General features: G+C 37.4%; 1 protein-coding gene across 1 annotated transcript; it reads left to right on the forward strand.

Annotated features, from left to right (window-relative positions):
• Window positions 1–27,722, forward strand: LOC121421116 (phosphatidylserine synthase 2-like). The gene is made up of 11 exons (XM_041615751.1): window positions 1–98; window positions 5,208–5,431; window positions 6,838–6,939; window positions 7,778–7,928; window positions 8,452–8,586; window positions 9,603–9,653; window positions 11,177–11,290; window positions 15,303–15,421; window positions 16,755–16,869; window positions 18,172–18,317; window positions 26,042–27,722. The coding sequence occupies exons 2-11, from the start codon at window positions 5,244–5,246 to the stop codon at window positions 26,484–26,486; spliced, it is 1,566 nt and encodes a 521-aa protein (XP_041471685.1). The 5' UTR covers window positions 1–98; window positions 5,208–5,243; the 3' UTR covers window positions 26,487–27,722.
• The last annotated feature ends 259 nt before the right edge of the window (window positions 27,723–27,981 follow it).

Raw genomic sequence — 27,981 nt, forward strand, 5'->3', positions numbered from 1 at the left:
GTACATACATATCGCATCGCACGTACGTGTATATACAGCGTTGCAATCAGGTTGCAACTAACTATATTTGAATAATATTGGTTTTTCTCCACAATACGGTACGTTTTGATTGTGTGATTGACAATATAATGTAGTTTAGTGTTTCTGTATTTTGCATAAATTCAGGTAGATTTTGCCTATCTTGTCATTAATTACATTTCGTTGCGTTAATCGATTCGCTGCAACTGAAGTGAAGTTACATCGTGTATTGTACTTTGTAGGCCTAGGCTACAGTGCCACTGCCAGTGGCTGCTCAGCTCAGCTGCTGCGAGTAGCATGTTTTGATTTGATACGACTGCGAGTCCCACCCGTAGTAAATAGTGTTTGGACCTTTTTTGGGGGGGTTGGGGTCCCGGGGATAATGCAGGAAACTCCCTTTTCCTGCCTCAAAAAGGGGCCTGCCTGGTGTTTTCGGCCAAATCGTGGTTTTGGAAACCACTCATAGATTTGTGTACGCGCATTTGTGTACAAAGTGAATGGAGGTGGAAATAGGGAACCGTGCGTGCGACTGAATAAAGCACTGCTGTATGAAGTGAATGGTGGTTACCTATATCACGATAATGCCGTGTTTTCCATGATACGTGATGAATCTCTTTGAAAGAAAAGTAAAAAGAAAAAAAAGGAAAATAAAAATGGCCGGGGCAGTGCAAAAAATCACCAAATCCATGCAGTTAATTTCGTGCGACCAGATTTCACAACCTCAAAATGAAATACAGGACAATCGATAAAAAAGATCAACAAAGAAGGCTACACAGTGTAAGACTTGGGGGAAAAAATATAAAGAATTGGAAGGGAGGGTGAACGAAAGAATGAAGGAGAGAAAGAAAAGAGATGAAATGAGAAGAAAGAAAGGAAAAAAAGAAAGAAGGATGAAAGAATAAAAGAAGAAGCGTTTCCGTCATTTTGAGTTCTTTGAATTGAATATAGAAAGAAAAATTTAAAAAGGAAGATGAATAAATATGTGAAAGACAAAATAAAGGAGAGAAAGAACAAAAGTAAGAAAAAGGAGGAGGAAACAAAGAATGAAGGAAAGAAAATGTTTCCTTCATTCTTTGAAACAAACAGAAAGAAGTAAGAAAACAGGAAGGCAGGGAATGGTGGGAGGGAAAGAATTAGAAGGATAAATAAACTAAAGAATGAACGAAAGGAGGAAAGAATGAAAGGAGAGAATGAAAAAAAAATAATGGAACGAAAAGAAAAAGGAGAGTAAGGGAGAAGGAAGTAAATAAAAGTTTAAGGAAAGAAAGAAGGAAGGAAATAAAAGGGCAGATACGAGAAGGAAAGAGAAAAATCAACACACAGAGAAAGGATCAGGAAAGAAAGGTAGGAAATATTAAAAGATAGATGGAACAAAAAACAAATCAAGCAAGAAGGATAGATATGAAAGAAATAAAAAAAGTTCAAACTTAAAGCAAACAAAAGCAATCCAATCATGTAGCAGAAATGATAATATGATATTTGGTGTTTTTTTATATATTGTTGAAATTTGGGAAAACTAAGTGTTTTAGAAGTGAATAAAATTTCAAAGTGAAACATTGTCAACTTACAAATTAGAGGAATCAGCCCGGCATCGTACACAACAAGACTCAAAACGAAAGCTAAAACAACTCGATCCAGTTATTAAAACTCAAAAAACTTGTTCCTCCGATTTAATCAGTAATCTGAGAATAGATAATATTGTGACGACCTCAAATCCAACTTACAACTGACATGGTTTTCTTGTCAGGATGCCACCGTGCCTGACCGTCAGTTGCGTTCATTTGGTCAAAGTATATGACCGTTGCTGGTGGTTTATGGAAGAGAATGATTAACAACCATCACCAACCGCCATCTCTGGTTCGTCCAGTCAGATCATCCATCGACTGCAATCGCTCACCTCTCTCATCTCATTTCAGTCAATCGGATATCCGTCGACCATTCACCACCAATCGTTCCGTACACTAATCATATGTCCCTTTACAGCACTCAATGTAGTCCAGAGTGTAGGTTCAAAGCTTGATCGTTACCTTTAATTTCTCAGAGATAAATCATTGTACAGAACCAAATGAGATACAAGAGATGAAGTGCAGCATTTGCACCATGGTAAAGGACCGTAATGCAGACGCTCCCTTATCACAGTCGACTCCTATTTAAGCATTTTTTAACACTTCGATAAAACAGTTACTAAGATGACTTCAACAACTACAATAACCTAATTAACTTTGCTAATAAACCAGCTTCCTCGAATATAACAACTGGATAATGCTTAGGCAACTTTGCTAACAATTAATCAAAAGGTTTCATGACAACTCCGACATGTTCATAAAATGTGCGATTTTGGCTAATTTTTGTTAATTCACAGAACATCTACACATACAATTTCCGTATAGTCTATGTTTACAGAGCCTAAAAGCTCTCTATGACATTGAAACAGAAACATAGCTTGTTACAATATGATTATAAAAATTGAAAAATTTAATTTAAATTTAAAATCAGTTTCTCTGTTGCTGAGCGAATGAGATTTTTTTATGAAGCCAATATTGTGCAATTGATATTGAACTGATCTGCAAATGCTTGTAATCTGGTTTGACATGGATATGTGAGAATAAAAAAACCTCGTAATTGCCGTCTATGTCCCCCAGGGTTAAGTGAAAAAAACAATGTCCCCATACATGTTAACAAGGACAATCTCAATTTATCAAGACATGTTTTCTCTTGGTTTATGAGGATATCCTTGTTTTGTTAGGACAATCCCAATGTTTAGACCAGCGCCTCTACTGACCAGATACATGTATTGTTCATAAACAACGCGACAAAGCCACTTGCCTGGGGCAAGTGAAAATGACATGCGGGCTGTGGGCAAGCATTTCTAAAAGTCAATTACCCAGTTGAGCGAGCATGGCAAGTGGCCCTCCGATATATCCGTTGTAGGGACAGTGATTTTCCGTTTCAAAAAATTGCCTTTTCCGTTTCAGAAAATCTCAAATTCCGTTTCAGCACGTCAGAAAACGGAAATTCCGTTTCCCCATAGACTTTGTACACACGGAAAAATGACAATTCCGTTTCCACATTGAATAGCAAAATTACACGTACACTCGCACTAGTCCAACTTTGTATCTGCTACTGTACCAACAACACAATAGAATCCGTTCTAATCGGATCTATGCGGGTGTAAATAATATTTTTACAAAGACATTTAGCATGCATACATCCTCACCTCTCATATCATTAGCATTATTTCACGGTGAAATGATTTTTCATCGATAATTTGGGGTTTTTTTTTACATCGTTATCATCAGTCAACGGTTTTTGCCGATCCGCCATCTTGGATTTTAAGACCACGATATCGTGCTGTTACATCTTCAAACGTAGAGGGCAGCAACACACGACCGTTCATAGTACTTTTATAGTTGGAACGATCTTTGGTACAGTGCAGTGCAGTGAAGCCCAACACGGCCGGCAGGCCGGGTATGTACGGGCGTGGGGTACTGTACAATCGAGTGTGCTGATGTCGGGTGCAGTCATGATTTGTGAATTGTCATGATTGTAGCAAAGTGAGATCGTGTTTTCTGGGGTTTTGTGGCCATTTAATATTCTCATTTTGTTGTGATTTTGGAGTAATTTCTGTTGCTATTCTGTGTATTTTGAGGGAAAATGCGTTTTCCGTGATTTTCCGTTTGAAATGCCACTTTCCGTTTCAAAAAGCATTTTCCGTGAATTCCGTCCGTTTTCCGCGATCGCGGAAAATCACTGTCCCTACCGTTGTTTCTGAATATTGAGGAGTTTTTCAATATTTTCTGCGTTTTTTGTCCTATGCTGACAGATATCTGCCATTGGGCTCGTAATGGTGAAGCAAAGAACTGCCGCCTAACTACAGCATCTATGGAGAAAGGATGCGTTTTTGCATCCTCCTCAATTACTTCTAAATTTTGCTTTTTGACAGGGGAAAAGGAAGAAATTGTAAAGATAAATTTATGTCAAATACAATCAGCTTACCACCTCTCTAAAAAAAAATATACTGGAAAATAACGAATTTTGGTGACAAGCAGATCAGGATCAGCCAGGATTTACGATCGCCGTCAGTTACAGCTGAGCATATGGAAGTGCCATTGCCATTGGCTGGCATGTGAGCACACTGGTACCTGCGCGCTGACGATGATCGAAGAGATCGAAGGATCAGACGAAGAAGAACCTGGCTGATCCTTATCTGTTTGTTATCAAAATGTTCTGGCATATTTTGCAGAATGGTGGTAGGCTGAATGTATTTAATATAAATTTATCTTAATATTTCTTCCCTTTTACTCCATTGAAAAGTAAAATTTAGAAGTAATCGAGGAGGGTGCCAAAGCTTACCCTTAGTTAGACGCTGTAGTTAAGCGGCGATTGTTCGCTCCACCATCACGAGCCCAATGGCCATCATCGGTCTATTGACGAAGGGGATGCCCCGGAGCCAGATGAAGTCTCAGCGGAGCATATCCCTCACAGAAATAGACCTATTTATCGGTCTAGTCAAGTGGTTGCTTAGAAAAAAATAAATAAAAACGAGTAGATCTAAATTTCAATAACTTTTGGACAGAGGTCTAGATCTAGATCACAATCATCGCTCATACAATGTCAACCTGTCTTGTGTACTAAAATCACTGTGCGCATGCGCTACTATCTTGCGCAATTTGCCGATGACCAATGAACATAGAGAGCAGTGACAAACGGCATGCTCTGAACATCGGCGCTACATGAGCGAGGCAGCAGATTCTCGAACTCGCTGTAGCCTCAGTGGCCCATATTCTGAAGTCGGGTTTAAGTTAAACTCAGGTTTAAAGTATTGGTTTAAGTATGGATGGTCAATTGTTACATAAATCACTAGCGGAAGAGATATCATATTTCAGCTCATTTGGCTCTTAAATCATTATTATCTACGAACTGTAAATAGATGACTGTCTTCACCATTGATGAATCAGGAAAGAGCTGAGTAAACATAAGAAACATACAACTTAATACAAATTTTGATACTTTTGGCTTCCCATACTTAAACCACAATTTTAAACCTGAGTGTAAGTTTAACCCGACTTCAGAATACAGGCCAATAAGTCTTGCTGGTGTTCGTTCCCATCTGTGTGTATTGTGTGTGTACTTTGTTGAGTTTACCGGTATTTATGTATTATAACATTTTACAGATGTTCATTTTACAGGAGATCTGCACATCCTATTGAACTTTATTTTACAAGATGGATAGGACAACGCCAAGAGATGGGCGCTTGGACGTGCTTCAGAGAGTCCGAAAAATGGTTGATGAGCTGGAGGAACCGCTTCAACCGCAGAAGCCATTTTCATCAAGAGAAGAAGAAGAGGAGAATACAAGATTTACAAGCAACCAGACAGATGTTTATGATGATGGGACCAACACGTTCTTCTGGTAAGTTTTGTGACAGCAGTGCCATTATACAGTACATAATGGGTGCTGATCCAAAACAAAAAAATGGGTTTGTCCCAGAGAACAAGGATATCCTCAAATGAACCAAGACAAATCATGTTTTGATAAATTGAGATTATCTGTTTTATAAGGGCATTTTTTTTCACTTCCCCTGGGGGATATAGACGGTAATTTCAGGAATTGAGATTGCTTAAAGAAAAAAAAATAGATTCTGTGACCTTGATACCCCCCCCAGTTTACCAGTCAATTGTCTATGACTTGCCATCTTTCTATAAATCTTGTAAATTTTTATTAAACCTGATACGTTTACATTGACTGCTGCACTCGATGGTGTGGGCACTTGCCAGGTGAATGAACTTTCCTCGGCTCTTTTTATGTGGAGAAATCATTGCAAATGAAAGATAATCCCTGGGAAAATGATCGCTTCTCATTTTCAATCCAGGCCCTCCTGTATTGACAGCAGGGCCGTTATCAACAAAAATTGGTGTTTGCCAGGCAAAAAAAAGGATGTATATTTTTTCGGGGGCTAGTTTTCACAAGTTACTGTCTAAATCTGCTTCATTGGATAAAAGCTTTAAAGGGGAAGTTCACCCTGAAGAAAACTTTGTTGTAAAAATAGCAGAAAAAATAGTCAAAAATATTGGTGAAAGTTTGAGGAAAATCCGTTAAAGAGTAAGAAAGTTATTAGAGTTCAAAATTTTGGATTTGTGACGTCATAAACGAGCAGCTGCCCCATGTGTTATGTAATATAAAATGTATGAATTTCAAATTTTGTATGGTTCCTGATGACTTAATTTTGTTTTCTTTTCATGATCGGGTGTGAAATGATTTGTCTATTGATATACAAAAGTTCCAGTGAAAACCATTTTCAATTTTCTGAGAAAATGACATTTCATTGATTTTTTACCATTCGCTATGTAGGAATACTGCTCGCATATGACGTCACAAATCAAATAATTGAAATTCTGATAACTTTTTAATTATTTGATGAATTTTTCTCAAACCTTCCGCAATATTTTTTTTATTTTTTCTGCTATTTTTACAATAAACTTTTTGTCAGGGTGAACTTACCCTTTAACATTGAGTTGAATGGGGATTTCCATGGCTCCTTTGTTTATGTTACCAGGGCTCTTGTTAGCATTTGGTGGGCTAAATCGCCGCCATGTAAATATTTTCCTGGTGTTCGTACATTTCACACTCGTTCTTTCATCTTTGCAAAAAATAAAATATCGCCCAATTTTCTTTGTGACACTTGGGTTCGGCGCAATAATGATATTACGTTTTGTTCCCATGTTTAAACCTTGAAAAAATTTTTTTTGAACTAAACGATTTTTTAGAATAAACGTGTTCTGATCAGAACCCTTGTAATATGTTTGTTCACATTCCAGGCGAGCCCACTCAATCACAGTATTGGTTGGAATGTTAGCAGCTCTGCTTTACGTTGCTGTGTTGGAAGATGTCAAGCTTGACACGGCCTTTAATACGAAGAGGTAGGGACCTGTTTCACCAAATCGGGAGTACTGTTATAAGCTGCTTAAATCATCAAATTTGATTTGCTGAGAGCAAAATTTACAATTTGTTTTGTAGAACTTGGTTGCAAGAGTATATTATTATTATTTGTTTGGCGTCACCTGTGCCTGGGAGGCGAAAAGCGAACTGAATCACTATGACCCGCAGGTCTCTCCTCCCGATATAACTGATTGGGGGGAATGCAGGTGGACCACTACACCGGGGTTTCCCCTACTCTTAAACGAATAGTGCAGTGGGTTCTTAACGTGCAAAGGTGGTGACTCTCCTCTACACGGGGCCTCCATTTAACGTCCTATCCAAGGATGGAGTGTTTTCCATTGTAACATAGCCTGCATCTATGAAACATTGGAGAGACGTTTACACACAACGCACTGGCTTCAGTCATCTGCCCGGGGTGGACTCGAACCCACGATCTTTGGTTCGACGGGCAGACGCGTTACCGACTGAGCCAACACCGCTCTCAATATACCCTTATGTGAGACATATATTTTTCTTCCAATGTGCATTGATTTCTGTGAATCAAATTTTATAAAATGGCTGCAAAACATTAAAGTTTACAAGAGATTTGCAAAGTATACAGATTTTTTTTTCATGTATCTTGAAAGTGAATAGTTAATTGACAAATGATATATTTCAGGGAGCGATGTATTTGATTTCTTCAACACTACTCCGTTTTATCTTGATCCGAAACCTGAAAATGGTTATAGATTTAAAAGGAATTGATTTTTTTTACATGTACACATGATTCAACTCCAGACCACTATTTCATCATACTTTCAAATTCACGTTTTATTTCAGAGGCATGTTTGCGTGTGTGATAGCATTCTGTTTATTTGGAATGACTCAGGCCAAGGACGGACCTTTCAAACGACCTCATCCTGCAATCTGGCGATTCTTTCTGTGCCTTAGCGTCATCTACGAGCTCTTTCTTGTCTTTATATTATTCCAGGTATTCACTTAATTTCAAATGTCAAGTCCACCCAGAAAATTGTTGATTCAAATCAATATAGATAAATCAAATGCTGAAAATTTCATCAAAATCGGATGTAAAATAAGAAAGTCACGACATTCAAAATTGTTGCTTATTTATCAAAAACAGATTTTATGCATATGCAAATAAGAGTCAATGATGTCCCTCACTCACTAAATCTTTTGTTTTTTATTGTTTGAATTATACAATATTTCAATTTTTACAGATTTGACAATAAGGACAAACTTGACTTAACCATAGAATGTTAAAACATTCGTAATTTCACCTGTTTAGGGTAAGTAAAACTTTGTGTCGCTTAAAAATGAGGAAACAATTTGAATAATTCATATATTATATAATAAAATACAAAAGAAATAGTGAGTGGGTAATGTCATCAGTCCCCTCATTTGCAAACCGACCATCTCAACAAGTCAGTGGCACTTAAACGCTTCCATATCATCCCGCTTTAAAGCTTCATTTAATGTGCCACCCTTCTTTTTAGTCTGTAGATGATGCAAGACAGCTGATTAGTTACATTGATTCAGACCTCGGAAAAGAACTTCCAGAGAAGACTTACGCTGAGGATTGCAGCTTTTACACACCAGGACACCCAGAGGGCGCTTTCCATAATTTCTGGGTAAGTTTGAGCGATCCCCCAGTTTCAGAAGGCCTGAATGTTTGAATTGAAAAAAAAAAGAAAGACACTGTACAACTCATGGAATCAAGGTAAAATCCATTAATATCTGTTTGACAGGGAAAATTTTTATTTATTTATTTGTTTATTAGGAAATACGGCCACAGAAAAATTAGTTCACGCTAAAAATTTGTCCCGTCTTGATTTTGGTAACTCCCTTTAGTTCAATCTACTCCAGAATCAGTCAAAGTTCAGAAACTTCAAAATGCTGCCGCTCGTGTAGTTTCTCTATCCATCAGGTGCACTCACATTACTCCTATTTTAAGATCCTTACATTGGCTCTCTGTAGAGCAACGCATTATGTTCAAGATTTTGTTGTTAACTTTCCACTGTGTCCATGGCTCTACTCCACAGTACCTCATTTCACTGATCAAAAGTTATACCCCTTCAAGATCCTTACGTTCCTCCTCTTCCAGTTCTCCGTTATCCCCAAAGTTTCCAAAACCGGGGGGGGGGTTGATCATTTATTCACTCATCCTCCTAAGTTATGGAATAGCCTCCCTGAAAACATTAAACATTGCTTGACCTCTGAAACTTTCAAACAATACCTTAAAACATTTCTCTTCAATTCTTTGTAATTTCTTTTACAATCCCCTAAAAAGCGCCTTGAGCACTCAACAGAGTGGATTTGGCGCGATAGAAGTCTTATTATTATTATTATAAATTTTGTTGGAAGGTGTATGGTCGAGTCTTGATTTAGTTTTCTAGAGTGCAAGTTATTTGTTATAAACCTTATAATGCATAAACCTTGTAGCGCCTTCCCTATATATATATATATAGGAATATGATGTATAAATGGAGATAGCCAGAGAGATCGCCAACTACCGATCACCAATGCATGCACAGCAAGTGTTCCAGCCTCTAAGATGGCAGTGCGATGACATCAGTGCATAATTGTAAGGTCTATGGATGACTTCTCTCATTTATTCATTCTGTTCTGTTTTTCTACTTTTCTCCAGGAAAAATGGGACATATTTGTTTTGGCTCATGTGCTTGGATGGTACATAAAGGTATGTATTGAAAGAGAGAAAAAAATCATTATGGTAAAGATGAAAATCATATTACAAGCAAGAATAATGTACTGTCACACAAGTGCCTGTTGTTGGTGATCTTAACCCTATAAAGCCCGGGGGGGGGGGGGCTTTTAGGCCCCCCCTTGACATTTTTCGACATAATTTCTAAATGCAAAAAAATAATACACTGAAATTTCATGACTTTTTCTTTCACATCTCCCGCACATTTTGAGACCCTGTTTGTGAAAATCGGGGGTACACTTGCGGAGATATAGCACATATTCGTGACCAGTGTCACTGAAAATGGCAATTTCCATTGACTTTTGCGTGTACAATGTATATGGGTTTTACAAGAAGTGTTGTCAGATGAATGTTTTTTTTTTCTGTTTTTCCTCACATAACTTTCTTTTGGGCTATCACCAACTATTGTAGATTTTAAAAAATAATTAAAAATAGAGATTTCAAAACAAAGAAATACATAATAAATAAAAAACAAAGAAATACATAAGAATTTAGAAACACAGAAAGAAACAAGAATATTATCGAGAAAAATTAGCATATGCGCATAATTAATTACTATTATAATCTAATAATTATACAATTTCAATACAGTTGAGTGAGCTGTCTTTAGATTACATGACTGGCTACTAACATGCTTGATTCCACTGCATTTTCTCAAAAAATGGGGGAAAACTACAAAAAATGAAAATTCCTTGAAAACAATTTGAATATTTGCATAATTAATTGGATAAATAAAAAATGATAATAAATATCACAAATTTGACAACGCATTCTTGTAAAATACATGAGACACCCACACACCAAATTTGGTCGCAATCGGTCGATAAACGGCCGAGATCTGAGGGCTATGCAATTTCAAAATAACCCGGGCTATATATGGTTAAGTATGATGAATTATCAGGTTAGATTTCATGATTTTCCAAAGTTAAGTTTGCATGACTGTTCCAGATTTAGATCAATTATGATGATGATATAGTAACCATTGATCTTAGTTATACAGACTTTCCTGTGAAATCAGCTTTACTGCATTTCACTTTAATATCTTTAAAGACTTTGTCATGAAATACTCCAACTTATGTCTGGCGCACAATACACATTCCGATCAATCCAGTTTTCAAAGAAATGTGAGCATTCCAACGGAAAAAAAATCTTAACCATCAAAGTTCTGAATAGCGGTTTGAATACTTAACTCAAAATTCCAGTCTGCTTTGCACCTCCTTGTAGGAATGAAAGCAAATTCAATGCCAGTCGTAATGACTTCATTTTACTCTGACCACAGGGCTTGCAGCAAAAACTAGTATTCCTAGTATTATGCTGAACTCCAATAAAACAACTTAACGTCTGGGAACTTTCTTTAATGCAAAATGCTATTTGTTCAAAAATCATGTTGTAGTTGGATTGTGAAATGTGCGATGGGGTCAATGTAACATAGCTTTGAAAAACTTTTTGAACTGGCTTTATAATCAACAATTGTATTTTTGTTTTTGTTTTTGGTGTAGATGCTTATGATAAGAGATTACTGGCTATGTACCATATTGAGTATATCGTTTGAGGTCATGGAATACAGCTTCGAACATCAACTCAATAACTTTGGGGAATGCTGGTGGGATCATGTAAGTACTTCTTCTACTTCTCTGTCTTCCTCATCTTATTCCTCTCCTTCCCCTTCTCCTCCTCATTTCCCTTCTCCTCCTTGGTGTTTCTTTTTCCTTCATAATTGTCACCATTATTTGTTTTCGCTTATTTGATATTGTTTGAGTTTAGGCAGGTCATTCCATATAGCCTTATGATATATCAATTTCCGATGGTGCTGCTACAGGTTTTTAAATTCTCTTTTCTCCCTCACCTCAATCTCCTCATATTTCTCACTCTCATTCAATTTCATGTTTAGTGGATTTTTGTATCTACAAAGGCCTTTCATTAATAATAATAATAATAATAAGGCATTTAGGAACGCTATACATAGTGCACTATATCATAGCGTTTACACTGTACATCAATTTACAAATACTTAAAAAAGCAACATCTATCCTGGATACAAGTACGTTTTCAACTGTTTCTTAAATCTATGAAGAGAAGTTTCAGATCTTAATGTCATGGGAAGCTTGTTCCATTCTTTTGCCGCAGCAACAGTAAAACTACGTTCACCAGCCTTACTCCGGGTTGTCTGATAGGTTAGTCGAAGATGATCTCCACTAGACCGCAAACCTTCTTGTTTAGGAGTATGAACCTGAAGTGCCCCCTTGATATACATTGGTACATGATCATGAAATGATTTATATACATGTATACAAAAGAATCTTAAATAATATTCTTTGTTAATTGGTAGCCAGTGTAATGCCCTTATTAATGGAATAGCATCATGTCTACGGTCAACTTTGTGAATGATACGTGCTGCCCAGTTTTGCAGACTCTGTAGTCACCTTACATGAATTTGGGGAACTTCTGTAAGGAGTGCATTACAATAATTGATCCGAGATAGTACATGACTACGTACCGCATCATGACATGCATCTACTGTTATGTACTTTCTTATGCGACATATATTTCTTAATTGAAACCTAACAGATTAACATAAAAAATCAATTTGCTGTGTCATAGACATGTTACTATCCAAATATACACCAAGACTCTTAATTGAAGTGGATGGTAAGACTTGGGATGTACCAATATCAATAGAAATATTATCTAACCCACAAAGGTTATATGGTGAACCTACTACCAGAAATTCAGTTTTTGCTTCATTCAGCTTTAGTCTGTTACTATTCATCCATGTGCTGATGTCTGCAACACATACCGAAAGGGTTCTCAATGCAATCTCCAAGCCATGTGCTGCCCTGGGGTCAAATGATACATAAAGTTGCGTATCATCAGCATATAGATGATAAGACACATTATGAGTTTTGGCAATGTCTGCGATAGGTAGGGTGTATACAGTGTAACCTATCGGTCCAAACACAGAACCTTGGGGAAGGCCGATTGAATTAACAGAAACTAGTGAATGCTTTCCATTTATTTCCACACATGTAGACCAATCATCCAAATAGGTCTGGAACCAGTTTAAAGTTGTGCCCTGGACTCTTATCCGTTTTGAAAGCCGGGTTATCAAAATCTGACGATCTATCGTGTCAAACGCTTCTGATAAGTCTAACGACAAAAGCAAAGTTACTTGGCCATTGTCCATAGCAGACATAATGTCATTCTTCACCTTTATAAGAGCACTCTCTGTACTATGGTGAGATCTATAGGCAGACTGATGATGATCCCACAAACTATTTTCCGATATATGATCCGTGAGCCTACGACAAGCAATCTTCTCCAATACCTTCCCAATAAAACTGAGGTTGGATACAGGCCGGTAATTGGATAGGCAATTCTTGTCATGGCTTGGTTTCTTGAGTAGTGGCCGAATAACTGCTGACCTCAATGAACTTGGAAAGTCGCCAGACTGAAGGGACGAATTTATGATACTCGTCAAAATAGGAAGAAGGTGTGGTAAGTTCTCTTTGAGGAACCATGTGGGTAACGGATCCAGACTGCATGACTTGCTGGGTGATCCTAAAATGATCTTCTTCACTTCATCTTCTGTAGCGAGATCAAAGCGTGACAGTGGCTCAAAATCACTTTGACAAACGTCAGTAGCTGGATCTGAATAGGAATGAGGCTGCACATCATCTAGGCGCCTTTGAATCTTTCTTATCTTTTCTTCAAAGAACGAAGAGAATTTATTGGACAGTGCTTCAAGAGAGTCCTAAAAAGGAAGAGCTGGCAACTTCCTGTTCATTAGATAGTCTAAAGTTTTATACAGCTCCTTAACATTACAAGAAGATAAAGAACTCTGATAATAGGCAATTTTCTTTTTTTTTTTCATTCTTTATCTCTTCTTCCATATCTCCCATCTCTTAATAATATGCAACATTTGTATAGCGCCTAATAAAAAATGTTTCTAAGCGCTGCATACTATTACCCCTGCTTTAGCACGGCTACCCTGATCGGGTGCTCAAGTATCGAAGGAATTCCTTCCTACCCCTTACTACACTTGGATGAAGAGTTACAAATGTAGATATACGCTTTGCCAAAGGATGTGAGCGCTGTGGTGGGATTTGAACCCCGTACCTTGCGGTTCAAAGTCTGGAGACTTACCCACTGATCCACAACACTTTTTATCTCTTACTCCCAATTAATATCTTGTGTTTTTGTACAACGCCTACTTAGCTTGTTGTACGCGATCAAATGGGAGGCTGAATGTCACACATTCGTACCGTTGCACACAAGATGTACCATCCAAAATGTACCATTGCACGGCTTTAGGAGGTGACGTCACAATGCGATTTCATTGAGTAAAATGCGCGTACATCCCGCTGTCTAAATGCGCATTGCTGTCCAAGATCATGTGCGCTTGTGGGATTTTGCTTTTCGCTTTCAATATTTTTGCTCCCTTTTCATAGATTACTGGAAGGAGAAACTCATGTTTTTCATATTTTCGCTAGGTTCCGAGGCGTTTTACAACACAAATAGCGAATATTCTTATTCGTGCAATGGTGCGAGATTTCGCATGAGGTGAAAGATAGATGCTCTATTCAACGAGGCGTTAGCCTAGTTGAATAGAGCGTTTCTTTCACCGAACTCGGCTAATGCCTTGTTGAATAGAGCATCTATCTTTCACCTCATGCGAAATCTCGCACCATCGCACTCATGCCTATTCGCTATTTGTATAATATCCTAGTGGATCATGGTCCATCTTTGCCTTCAATATACAAATAGCGAATAGGCATGAGTGCGATGGTGCGAGATTTCGCATGAGGTGAAAGAAATATGCTCTATTCAACGAGGCGTTAGCCGAGTTGAATAGAGCGTTTCTTTCTTTTAACGAGGCGTTAGCCGAGTTGAATAGAGCGTTTCTTTCTTTCACCGAACTTGGCTTACACCTCGTTGAATAGAGCATCTATCTTTCACCTCATGCGAAATCTCGCACCATCGCACTCATGCCTATTCGCTATTTGTATAATATCCTAGTGGATAATGGTCCATCTTTGCCTTCAATATACAAATAGCGAATAGGCATGAGTGCGATGGTGCGAGATTTCGCATGAGGTGAAAGAAAGATGCTCTATTCAACGAGGCGTTAGCCGAGTTGAATAGAGCGTTTCTTTCTTTCACCGAATGCGAAATCTCGCACCATTGCACGAATAAGAATATTCGCTATTTGTGTTGTACAACGCCTCGGAATCTAGCGAAAATATGAAAAAAACAAGAGTTTTTCCCTCCAGTAATCTATGAAAAGGGAGCAAAAATATTGAAAGCAAAAAGCAAAATCCCACAAGCGCACATGATCTTGGACAGCATTGCGCATTTAGCCAGCGGGCTGTACGCGCATTGTCACCTTATTCAATGAAATCGCATTGTGACGTCACCTCCTAAAGCCGTGCAATGGTACATTTTGGATGGTACGTCTTGTGTGCAACGGTACGAATGTGTGACATTCAGCCTCCCATTTGATAGCGTACAACAAGCTAAGTAGGCGTTGTACAATAGTCTCTCTCTTGCCTCTTACCCTCTCTTAATAATTTTCCTTTGCTTATCCTTTACCATGCCATCTCTCACCATTGAACTTCTTTTGATCAGTGGATCATGGATTTCCTTGTCTGCAATGGGCTTGGAATCTGGCTCGGTATGGTGACTCTCAACTATCTCAACATCAAGACTTACAGCTGGAGAGGCCTTTATCACATTCCAACATACGGGTGAATTCATTACATAAGCTTTAAGACCGTATTCTCGAAGGTGGTTTTGAGCACTGTCGGTTGAACCCATGGTTTATGCATATTTCCTGTATATGCTATGCCTCATTTACCAGGTATATTACAAAACTGTTCAACACTTGTCAGAGTGTGCTACATTGATGCTTGTCTACTGTTTTAACTTTCATTTCATTTATTCATGCATGTTCACAATTTACAATGTAAAAGAATACACAGAAAATATATAAATATATACAAAACACAAGTAAATAATGAGCATCCAAAGGTGTTGCAACATAAGCTAAAAGCTTGACTGGTTGAAACACCTTTAAAAAAAATTTTTGCATCCAAGCAAACAAAAATAAAAATATAAGAATATACGAAGGAAAGAAAGAGAAGAATGTAAGAGACTACCGAGAAATAATAATTAAGTTTCAAATTGTTATGAATATATGGTATAGTAATTCAACAAAGTTAAATTCTTCATCTTCAGTTACAAACAAAAGAAAGATAGAAAACAAAATTACTTGCTAGCTCTCTACAGATTCTGTAATTTTGAAAGGAGATTGTGCTTTACAGCCAATTTTTTTTTAATGGTGGATTCATTAATTCAAAATCGTAGACTCGTGAATAAAATAGCATTCTCAGCCATGGCAACGAGCGTCAATTTTGCACACTTTGACAAAAGTGTGCATCAGCATTCAACATTTTCTAATACATGGGGTATAACAGGAATTCTGCATGAACCATGAGTTCCGACAGGTTTTCAAAACCACCTTTGTGAATTTGGGCCAGAGGCCAGAATGTTATAGACCAAGGGGAAATGGAAATGTACAGAACGTAGGAAAGGCTTTTTTCATTGGCATATTATAATCTGTCTGTCTTGACAGCCCGTCTGGCTTTTGTGATAAAATTTGGAGTGTGTGAATTTTACAAATTTTCCCAAGTTTCAGTACCTCGGTCTGAAGTTTGAAGAAAGAAAAACCATCCAGAAAATTTGAATGTTCCTCAAAACTACATGTATGATAATCTTTCGCCTTTTAAACGAACATTCCGAAATTTTCTTCTAAACTAAAATTAATTTGCCTTATCCGTTCCTTCCCCCTCCCCCTTTGGTTTTCGTTTTGGTAGATCTTTTGTGTTATTGGGATTGAACTTTGAAAGGTCTTGTAGGCCTATTGTTAATCCCACCACTTTCTGTTGTTTACTTTATTTATAATGTACCCTTTTGTATTCATGTTTGAATGTGTTTATTTATGCTATTGTACCTGTATTTTGATCAGATTGTGGAAAATTAATCTAAAATCTAATAGAATTTTTTCATTGTTTATCACAGGGGAAAGTTAAAACGGATGATCCTTCAGTTTACACCGTACAGCTGGACAAGATTTGAATGGAGACCAACGGAGAATCTCAACAGATGGCTAGCAGTATTAGCCATCTGTACTCTGGTATGCATCTCATTTATAAATATATTTATGATAATTGATAATATTAATTAACATCGTTTGTATAGCGCTTGTCACAAAACATATCTTCAAACGCTAAGGAAAAAATAAATAAAATACTAATAGAGTATTTCTAAAGCGCCATATCCACATTGATTATGTGTCAAGGTGCTGCGAAAAGGAAGTAAGAGAAAAATTAAATGGAGCAGGAAGGGACGAGGATAAAAGAAGTACAGTCATGACAATGAATAAAAACTATTGGAAGGCAATTTTAAACAAATGGGTTTTTAGAGCAATTTTGAAATTATCGATGTTTGAAATACTTTGAATGGGATATGGCAACTGATTCCACAAGGATGGTCCAGCATGCGCAAATGACTGATCCCCCCATGATTTCTTGGATTTAGGAACTGCAAGCAATTATGAAAGAAAGAGAAGGAATTTCAGAACGAAACTAAAGTAATTGTATAGTTCACAGTAGACTGTAGACAGTCGAGGGGCTTTGCATGCCAAGGGAAAGGCTATGTAACAAAATGAAGGTTTTTAACATAGATTTGAATTACTCTGTTGAATCTGATGGGGGGGGGGGCATGTCTGGGCACCTAAAATTTTAATTTAAGACTAAACCTAAATTTCTTTTTATTAAAAAAAGCACAAAAATTTTCTGTTGATTATGTTCCTTATTCTTATTCAGATATTTTTATTGTCCAACTGCAATTGAGTACAAATGGAAATTCAATTTGTTCGCACAAAATAATTTAGAATATCACGTGATACACACAAGATTACATGATACATATAGTAAACATACAAATCAACAAAGATGAAAAAAAAAGATAAAGAGGCAGGAAGGGGGGGGTAACATAATTTTCAAGTATGGCTATTGTAATTAAGTGCAGTAAAAATAAAAAATGAGAGAAATATATGATTTTTGAACCTTGGCCAGTCATTTTTAGATTGAACAAAAAATGGTGCCCCATGTCTACGCACCCATTCACTTTACAGATGATTCAGGGATTTTGATGAAAAAGGCTGCATTTTTATGCTGTTTCATGTGGATGAGAAGGGAAAGAAAATGAGATGAGGAAAAGTGCAGAGGATGGTAATGAAGGAGGAAGAGGAGGATGGAGAGGAAAAAGAGGAGGAATGGGGAGAAGAGCAAGTGGAAGAACAAAAGGAGGATGAAGAAAAAGAGAAGAAAGAAGAGGAAGAAGCATGTGGAGGTAGTAGAAGAAGTAGGTCGTAATATGTTTTGTTCGGGGGATGAATTTTAACTCCCTGATATTCCTCTTTTTTTTCTCACAGTGGACACTGTCGGAGTTGAACACATTTTACCTAAAGACCGTTCTATGGATACCACCACCCCACTTCATTAACTGGTCTCGTTTATTCATCCTCTGTCCTGTCGGCTGTGTGGCGTTGAGGGAGACATATCAGTACATCGAAGATCCGTAAGTTAAACATGTAGAGATCTGAAGTCAGCATTTTCATTGGTTATCTCCACTTGCAGAGCTACCAAGTCTCACACATTGTGCGTCAGACTCACGCATCCAGGGTCCGTCTCACGATCTCGGGCATGGCACCCATTTTTCTCACGCATCGGGACCCGACAGAAAAAAAAAGAGAAAAAGTAGCATTATTCGCTAGATTATACGCACTGGCCGACTGCCTTCGCACGCCGTCGCGTCTACCCCGGCACGGTAGACGAATCGAGAGTGCAGTCAGCGCACAGCTAGCATGTGATACAATGAATCGTGTGCATGCATCACATGGTTTTGTAGTATGGATCGATATCATGATGAAGCCCATATCTCACACGTGTGCGCCTTTTCGAAATGTACTAAGTACTGGCCGTGCGCGCACAGAGACGCCGAGTCATGAAAATCTCACGCATAATATTTTTTTTAACTTTGCATCTCCACACTTTGTCATCAAGCAAATGTATGTTATTTTCATCAGTGTTGTAGATGTCTTATGTGTCGATGTTTTATTTCATTAGCTTAATGTTTATGTTGATATTTTTTTTGCAGCTGTTTTCTGTAAGGGAGCATCGTGCTCGTCAAGCGTGAGCTTCTTGAGGTGCTCCCAAAGACATTATAATATATTACTAGACCGAAAGCTGCGCGCGTTCAGCACAAAACAAATGAGATTAGACTCCGCCTACCGCGATCATTTGAAGACAAAAATAAGCCCCCATTGACATTCATATATTCATAAATATATTCATATTCCGGCCTTGTCATTGGCTAAGAGCGTCATTAATACGCGATTTCCCCGATTCTTTGTCATCGATACTAGTGGTATCGTTTTACAGAAGTAATTATTCATTTGACCTCATTACGTCATCTAATTTATTCATTCTGAAACTTTTCTTTCCACACAAAAATGGACTTACGAACACTCCGGTGAGTACGTATAAATTGATATAACCACATGAATTCAGTGGACTATTTACAAATTTCACACTGTATTTTGTGATCATAGGTTATTTCTCTACCAAATTAGAGAGTTTACTATCATTCTTCTGTTAAAGGAAAGCAGAATTTGGTCTTTGAAATTGAAGTTAGATTGTCATCGTCGCCCAGTGCAGCCTGTATGTTGCTTGCAGTGTTGTGGTTATGCCGCTGTGTTAACCACATGTATTTTGTACGGGCTCCTAGCCGATTGGGCATCGAGAGAATTTCGGGCCGGTTTGGTTCACCTCCAATTAACAAGGACCAACCCACGATTGATTAAAGCAAGAAGAATGAAGCTTCTTTTTGTACACTATAACGTTAGATCTAGAGGGAGATCTGCATCTATCTTCAGTAGATCGAAACCCAGTCAGGAATAAACTGTGAAGTGGAGTGTGGATGAAGATATATTGCCTGTCATTGTGTCAATCCTCACTTTCAGTTTCAGATATCAAATTTATTTTGCATAACTTCAGGCTTCTTCATTTAGCCCCCACCCATTTTAACTTATTGTTATTTCTAAATAGGGTCTATAGTTAGACTCCTAGACCAAAAGCTTCAGTCTCTCTATTTTGGTTGTTCCGCTGAACTGTGTTGGCTCACTCAAAAAAATGTCAGAAATTGTTGAATAAATCCCCAGAAACGACGGTTATTCCTGTATACGAAATAATATGCTGCTCTGCATGCATGTTTGTCTTATTATCAATAGGCTAGATCTAGGACCTAGATCTAGATAGGCCTAACGTTAGATCTAATTTCTAACTTGGTTAACAGAGGATCTAGGCCTAGTGTTACTGTTGCTTATATTATTTTAGACTTAGATCTAGGCCTACGGTACTTCACTTTTATTCATCGATGCTTTCTAATTCTAGGCCAACCTAATTCAAATCGAGTCATCTAAATTATACTTTCCCAACCCGCGACACTTACCCCAGGGCTTATGATCTAGGTCTGTAATTTAGGCCTAGATCTAGGTCTGGGCCTAAACGACTCCATTTACATGTACGAGTATGCCTGTCAGTGTCAGTGGACCAAGGACTAGATCTAATCTTGGTCAATAATGGCAATGAAGTTTAAACTTTTAGCCAGGAATAAAAGACATCAAATCCATATAGGCCTAGATGAATAGAACCAAAGCTTTACTTTCTAGGTCTAGATAGATCGAGAGTCCATCGTTACTATATAATCTAGATCTAGACCTACGAGTAATTTAGATACGCGAATGCTGTTGCACAGCTCTGAGTCTTGGACTAGATCTATACTTTCTTACAAATAGATCTAGACCTAGTGCATGAGATGAAATTATGTTAAAGTCAAATGAAATAAGATTCGGAAATAAAAAGATGCAGATGTTTCTTTTGGGGGGGGAGGGCAGACATTTGAAAAAAAATTTAGAGAAACCTAAAATTCAGAAAGCGAGGGCCAGAAGTAACCAATATTACCTATGGCCGTTTTGTGCATTTTCTAAAATAAAATTGAAGGATGTCATGCAATTCTTTTTTTGATGAAGGTTTTTACATTTCATCTCTTACCCAAATCCCTCCCATATACATACGGTCATGAAAAATATCACTTCTTATTATTGTACTCTCTTTTCTTTCACAAACAGGTTGAGTTTGAAGAAAAAGAAAAACAGGTTGAGTTTGAAGGACAAGAAAAACAGTATAGAGGTCTACCTATATGGTTCAAGATGATGATCATAAGTGCATGCATCATTTTGCAGATTCTCATCCAGGTATAAAAGTTAAACTAACCCATTCAAAATTACAAATACATTACATGCATTGAATGTTAACCATGTTTACATTAAATAAAAATAACCTGAGCCACAAAGAGGTAGGATCTGTACGGAACATACACTTCTTAAATATACAGGCTCTCGAGTCTAAAGTAGAACCAATGTCAAAAGTTATGTACTTTGGGCAAATTTATAAAATTAAGACATGTCCTTGATCTACTAGTAATTAAATTGCCCTTTTATTTCCTATTTCTTTATAAACAAAGCAATATTTATTTTTCATGAGTTATATTTTATAAAATTCATTTTATTCATTCTTTAGTGTGATATTCATATTTCATATTTGTAGATTTACGATTTTTTTTTGTTTTACATTTTGTCTAATAGGATGATGCAATTTGACAATTTCCATGGAGGTGATTGATGATGATAAATAATTGGTGAAGTAGGCCTAATAGAACAGTGCCTGGACCACAGAGAGAAATACAAACTACAGCAGTTATATGAGTGAGTGAGTTAGTTAGTGATTATTTTTGATAATGGAGGTTGTTCACATTTTTTTGGCAACAAATAGACCTGCCTTTGAAAAACCCATTTCAATTTTGTTTCTAGATTATAGTTAGTGTCGTTTTTAATTACAGATCAAAATATTCTGTGCAACAAAACATATCAACTTTAATTCTGACTATTCATATAATTTACATATGTTTATTTATATATTCATATTTACAAGAAATCTCTGTCATTTTTTCGAAGAGTACATGTAGTTAGAATGGAGAGTGGTATGTAAACTGCAGAGAACATGTTTAAGTGATATGCTTTATAGAAGTACAACTTTATAATTAGAAGTAAGATTTCCAATGGTATGTGTTGAAGAAACATATACCTATGCATAGTCTCACTTTTCTTAAAACATTTGTTTTATAAATCATGACAATTTAATTGATTTTCTTTCTCTATTTTTTCAATCTGCAGGACTGGTGTAACAGATGTTTTCATTCAAGAAATCCAACTATTGAACATTGAAGACTTAGGAACCACGTGATGAAGATGGAAAAGGTTTTTTTTTTCCAAGTCCAATTAAAAAAAAAAAATTATTATCACAACCCAAATTCATGACGTATGAAATTTCTTATTGATTTTCATTAAAATTGGTTGCAAAAAGAGAAGCTATAAACATACAAATAGGAGCAGCGGATTGAAGTTGCTTGAAAGTGGGGGGGCACAGGGAAAATGCTGTTTTATGTGAAATTTTTAAAAAGTTGCGAGCAAGCAAAATTTTGACATTTTAAAAACAAATATCCAATTTTGTGATAGATTTCGACAAAATATTCAAAATGATATATTTCACCCTTTGCTTTCCTTTTTCTTTTTTTCCCCTTGGTCGTGATTTTTTTTTTTTTTTGGGGGGGCAAGAGCATTGGCAGCGGAAGGCAAAAAATTTAGGGGGGTCCACCTGAATTTATCCACCTAAATCTTAGAAGGGACCACAAAAATTTCCAGCAAAACAAAGGTTATCAACCACAATTTTAGGGGGGGGCACAACAATTTTAAGGGGGGTCTACCTGAATTTAGGGGGGACGCAGGAAAAAAAATTGACGAGCAAAAAAAAAAGATTCCTAACAAAAAATTTAGGAGGGGGGACTGTCCCCCACCTCAAATTTAGGGGGGACGGGTCCCCCTATCCCACTGCTTCCACTGCCTATGGGCAAGAGTCCTTCAAGAATCCCCCCTCCATCTGTACGAACCTGCTTATATACCCCACTCACATGAATTATTAAACTTAATGCACACAGGATTTCCTTCAGAAGTATATTATAGAAATGAAAATATTGTTTTCTTGTTTCAAAGGGCACTCGTCATGGTGACCATAAAACAGATCCTTCTCAAGTGAAAGGGGCACAGAACAAATTCTTTAGAAGCGCTCTTCTTGGGTAAAAGGGGGCAGTGATTCAAGAAAGGGCACTTTCAAGAAGGCGAGGGGGCACTTTGTATTACATGAAACGGGCTCTCAGATGGAAGGGCACAGAACACGTGGGGGGCATTTTTGGTGAAAAATTGCATATAAGGAAGAGCACTAATTGGTATTACCTAAAACAGGTTCTCATCAGGTGAAAGGGACACAGTACACGTTCGTGAGGGGGCATTTTCTTGCATAAAAAGGCACTTTTCAGTGCTTCAACAAGTAGGGGGAATTGTGCCCCCCCAGCATACAAAACATATTCATTTTGGTTCAAACTATTAACATACGCTTAAGAAAAAGGTAAAGCTTAATCCTCTGATAATGTGATTTTTTTTCTGGATAATTAATAAAATTCACCACTAACCAGAAAATTCCTTCATGTCTTTCATTTGTGTTCATATACTGTAGTATTTGTACAGAGCTAAAATGAAAGGGATTTGGAATTGGCAAAATTCAAAGTGAGACGGAGATCGAGAGAGGGAAAGAGTGATGAGAAGTGGGTTGAAAAGAGATGAGAAAGAAATGGAGGGGCACATAATATGAAGAGATAATTTAGAGGGGGTGGTGAGAGAGCTGGTGTTGGAAGTAGGAACAAAAGGGGTGGAAGAGAAATAAGACGAGATTTTTGGAAACCAGGAGACAGATAACAAGTGGGAAAATAAGAAGGAAATATATGAAAAGTTAAGTTGCAAAAGGGGCTAGGGCCACTCCAAGAAAATCTTTTTTTTATTCTCCCATATTGCAATATTCTTATGCGAAAATGAATTTTCATGATACCCTACCATTAGAAATTCAAAATTGGGTATAAAAGAAATCTACTTATCTTCATATTTTTTTAAGATATTATTTTCCAGAAAAATTATGAATGGACTTAACCCCTTTTGTAAAAAGTGAATTTTCTGTTTTTAGTTCACTTTTTTATGGGAATTTCAACTTTTCTATGGTATCATCTTATAGAGCTACTAAAAATCAAGACATAAAAATCAAATTTGATTAAAAATGGACCTAACCCCTTTTAAAAGTGAGCTCTTCATATGTAGGAGAAGGGCGGCACAAAACAACATGTTGAAATGATTAAATGAAAAAAAAAAAAGAGTAAGAAATGCTGGAGAATAAAGGGGACAGGAAACATATTGAGCATGATAAACTGGGGCCCGTTTCATCATGAGTTACAAGTATGGTAACTACGAATACCAATCATAATCAAGGTTCCCACGGTTATCACAATAATAGCGATGTTTAAATAGCTCAGTGTAATTCATTATGAAACGGACGCCAGAAGAAAGCAGGCACGGGGATCCATGAAGATTTTTTTTTTACTTCTCCAAATTAAATTTGTAACAAGAAATGACTCTTTTAGTGGTGAAAGTTATTTTTTTCAGTATTCATACTCAACCAGTAAAAATGAATACCGTCATTGTAATAACCATGATTTGCCTCCTACCCACCTCCACCTTTTTACCTAATCGCGACTTGATCTACTCTTTTCATCTTCCCTTTTAGAATTAGCATAGGCCTATAAGACGCAATACAAACATTGTTTTGTTTTTTAAGTGATATCGCTTGTGATATCGATACTTTATAAAGCGCAACGTATCGTCTCAGATTTGCGCTTGCTTGATTCGCTGAATCCTTCGCGTCACGAGCGCGTAACAAAATGAATACATTAATAAATTTGCCAAGCTGACCTTTGTCATTGCGCTGGTGTGCGTATTGTCTAATACACGTACAAAACCACAGTTGACGAGGGAGCATCGTAAGAAATTAATATTAATGGCTTATTTTAGCTTCTAATGGATTAAACAAAATGGCGGTAGCTTCGGGGGCCTGGGTGCTCCCCATTTAAAACTTGGTTTTGTACGTTTTTTATGGCAACATCTGAAAATGAATGAATTGGAAACAGCGTTCCCACAGTCGGCATGGAAAATCCTAGAAAACTTTGCGGTCATGGAAAGTCGGGGAATTTTTGAAAATTTGTGAAACTTCTGGAAAAAGTCATGGAATTGCTTTTACCTCTTGGCTATGGCAGCTTTCCAGTTTGTCGTGTCTCACAACTCTCATACTCTGTGATCATATTGTGCTATTATAATTGATGTTCATGATTTCTGTTTTTCCCAGTTTTGTGACATCCCAAATTCTACATAACTCCCGGGAAGTCATGGAAAGCAGCAATTTCATCATGCGATTTTTCAAATTTTTATGGCAGCTTTCCAGTTTGTCGTGTCTCACAACTCTCATACTCTGTGATCATATTGTGCTATTATAATTGATGTTCATGATTTCCGGTTTTCCCAGTTTTGTGACATCCCAAATTCTACATAACTCCGGAAAGTCGTGGAAAGCAGCAATTTCATCATGCGATTTTTCAAATTTTTATGGCAGCTTTCCAGTTTGTCGTGTCTCACAACTCTCATACTCTGTGATCATATTGTGCTATTATAATTGATGTTCATGATTTCCGGTTTTCCCAGTTTTGTGACATCCCAAATTCTACATAACTCCCGGGAAGTCGTGGAAAGCAGCAATTTCATCATGCGATTTTTCAAATTTTTATGGCAGCTTTCCAGTTTGTCGTGTCTCACAACTCTTATACTCTGTGATCATACTCTTCTATTATAATTGATGTTCATTATTTCCATTTTTCCCAGTTTTGTGACATCAGAAATTCTACATAACTCCTGTGACGTCACAGGAAGTCATGGAAAAGTCATGGAATTTTTCAAATTGCTGTGGGAACCCTCTGAACATCACATAGGCTGAACCCATTTGGTTTATGTTCTCAGTTTGGTCTTATTAATACTAGGTCTAACCATCTCTTGGTTTGAAATTCACATGGGCTTAGTGTCATTATTTTGCGGATTCAAAAAATCTGCTGAAACCAATTTTATCATTATTCAAAAACATATTTGTTTACCTAACTTTCTACGGGAATTTAGGCAGACAATTGCTGGTTCTTGTTGCTATCATAAACCATGCAGATTTGGGGATCCTTGTAAAGAAAATCTATTCTTGTTCCTTCAGGAACTGCAAGAAGTTTGGCCAGCAGTCCTGGGTACTAGTTGCTATCATCTTCAGCGAGACGCTCATCTCGGTCAAGTTCCAGTTTGACGTCATCACCAAGCCCTTCCCCCGTCCCGTTGCCATCGCCTGGTTAGTCTTCTTCCTAGCTCTGGTCCTCTGGACAGTCTGGCGATTCTGTATCTGGTCCCCAAGCCGATGGCGCAGCACCAGCAACCCCACGGACCCCAAGGACACCGCCGAAGACAGCGGCCGAGCGGACGGACAAGAGAAGGCGGTCACTCGGACGGTCAAGACCACCAAGCTGGTCAGCTCGGTCACCAAAAGCAGCTCGGCTTCCTCCCGGACTGTCGGACCGGACGGGGACGGCGTCGACAACGGTGTGGAGAATCGAGGTAGCCCCTATGCAACCAGGTCGAAGAAACGGGTCATAAACGGGAAGTCATGAATAGCCATCTCTATCTGTACTACATGCACATGCAATTTTACTGTGTTGATATGAAATATGTTTTATAACGTTTTTTATACATCTTTATGTCCACCTGAAATCTTTCCATCGTTCTGCAATCGATTTGGTGTTATATATTGTGATTTTTTTCTCCTTGTCAAGGAGCTATGCCATTACAATTTGATATTGATATGTCTGTACTCGTGGTGACTCTACACAATTAATCGTATGAATCGTGGGGGAAAAGAAAGCATCTAACATTACTTTGAGACTGAGCAGAATATAATATTATTTTTATGGGCTTTAATTATTTTCACATTTAGGGGATTGCGGAAGATTGTGGGCTATTTCTTTCATTTTAAGGGCTACTTTTAGCAGCAAATATCATTATTCTGCCATAGTTAGAATGATGATTTTGAATGATCTTGGAATATTTTTTGTGACGGATCTTGGGGTGACTCTAGAAAGAATGGTCACCCCAAAGCATGCATTTTGGGGGAATTTTAGGGGCTATTTGGGTTGACATGAGGGCAAATCGCCCGTCACACTCATGTATTTCCTACTCTGCATTGTGACTATCTTTTCCAGGATCCTGTTTCACAAAGAATATAACTTATAATAACAAATATAAAATATCTATAACAAGTTTACCATCAGCCAGTCAGATTGATGGGTTTCAGTAGCTTTAAACTATTATTGCAAATTTTTTATAAAATTTTTTTTCTGAAAATGGGCCCCTCTTGCTTAATACTGGAATCAACTATTCCCTGTGTAAAAACCTATGGGAATTGCATGATTCAGTAGCCAATAGGTTGATGTAGATTTGGAGGACCTAATGCGATGATGATTTTAAATATTTTGGGACTTTTTATATCAACCATAATCTCAATTTTGCCTTTTTGCTACCAGTCAGAGCCACCTTTTGAGACACAATCATATGAGTTATGTTTAGATAAAATTCACAGCAGCTTATGTCTTACTCGTATTTCAGTATCCTAAACCAAAGAAAATATAAGGATTTTGTGATGACTTGCCAATTATACCAAAAGTTATAAAAAAAGGTACATGTATTCTTAGTTAAGACGAAACAAATGATAACAGTAACAGTCTGTTTTAACCCAGGGTAGCCGTAAGCTGTAAGCTAAATTGGGCAGGATCTGCTTAAAGAGAAATGCCAGTAGTTGCAGTAAACACTGCATTCATTAGAAAGTCTGTAAAACCAGGCTTAATTGTCAGTATATCATTGAGGATCTAGATCTGGTACAGTTACATAAACTGAACTTTGTGAAATCTTGATAAACGTTCACACTGAAGATCACCAACACAGATAGGCACACGTGGTTCAGTGTATTATTATTGATGGAATAAAGACCCGATGGAAGTGACCGAATCCGCACTTATTTTGCTTATTTCTCAACAATTATACAATTTCTCCCAGAATCCTTTGGCACATATTTTCTATTCATACAAACAGACACTTGGGTGGTCATTATAT

The sequence above is a fragment of the Lytechinus variegatus genome, chromosome 9 (assembly GCF_018143015.1).
Source record: "Lytechinus variegatus isolate NC3 chromosome 9, Lvar_3.0, whole genome shotgun sequence".
NCBI classification, from domain to species: Eukaryota; Metazoa; Echinodermata; class Echinoidea; order Temnopleuroida; family Toxopneustidae; genus Lytechinus; species Lytechinus variegatus.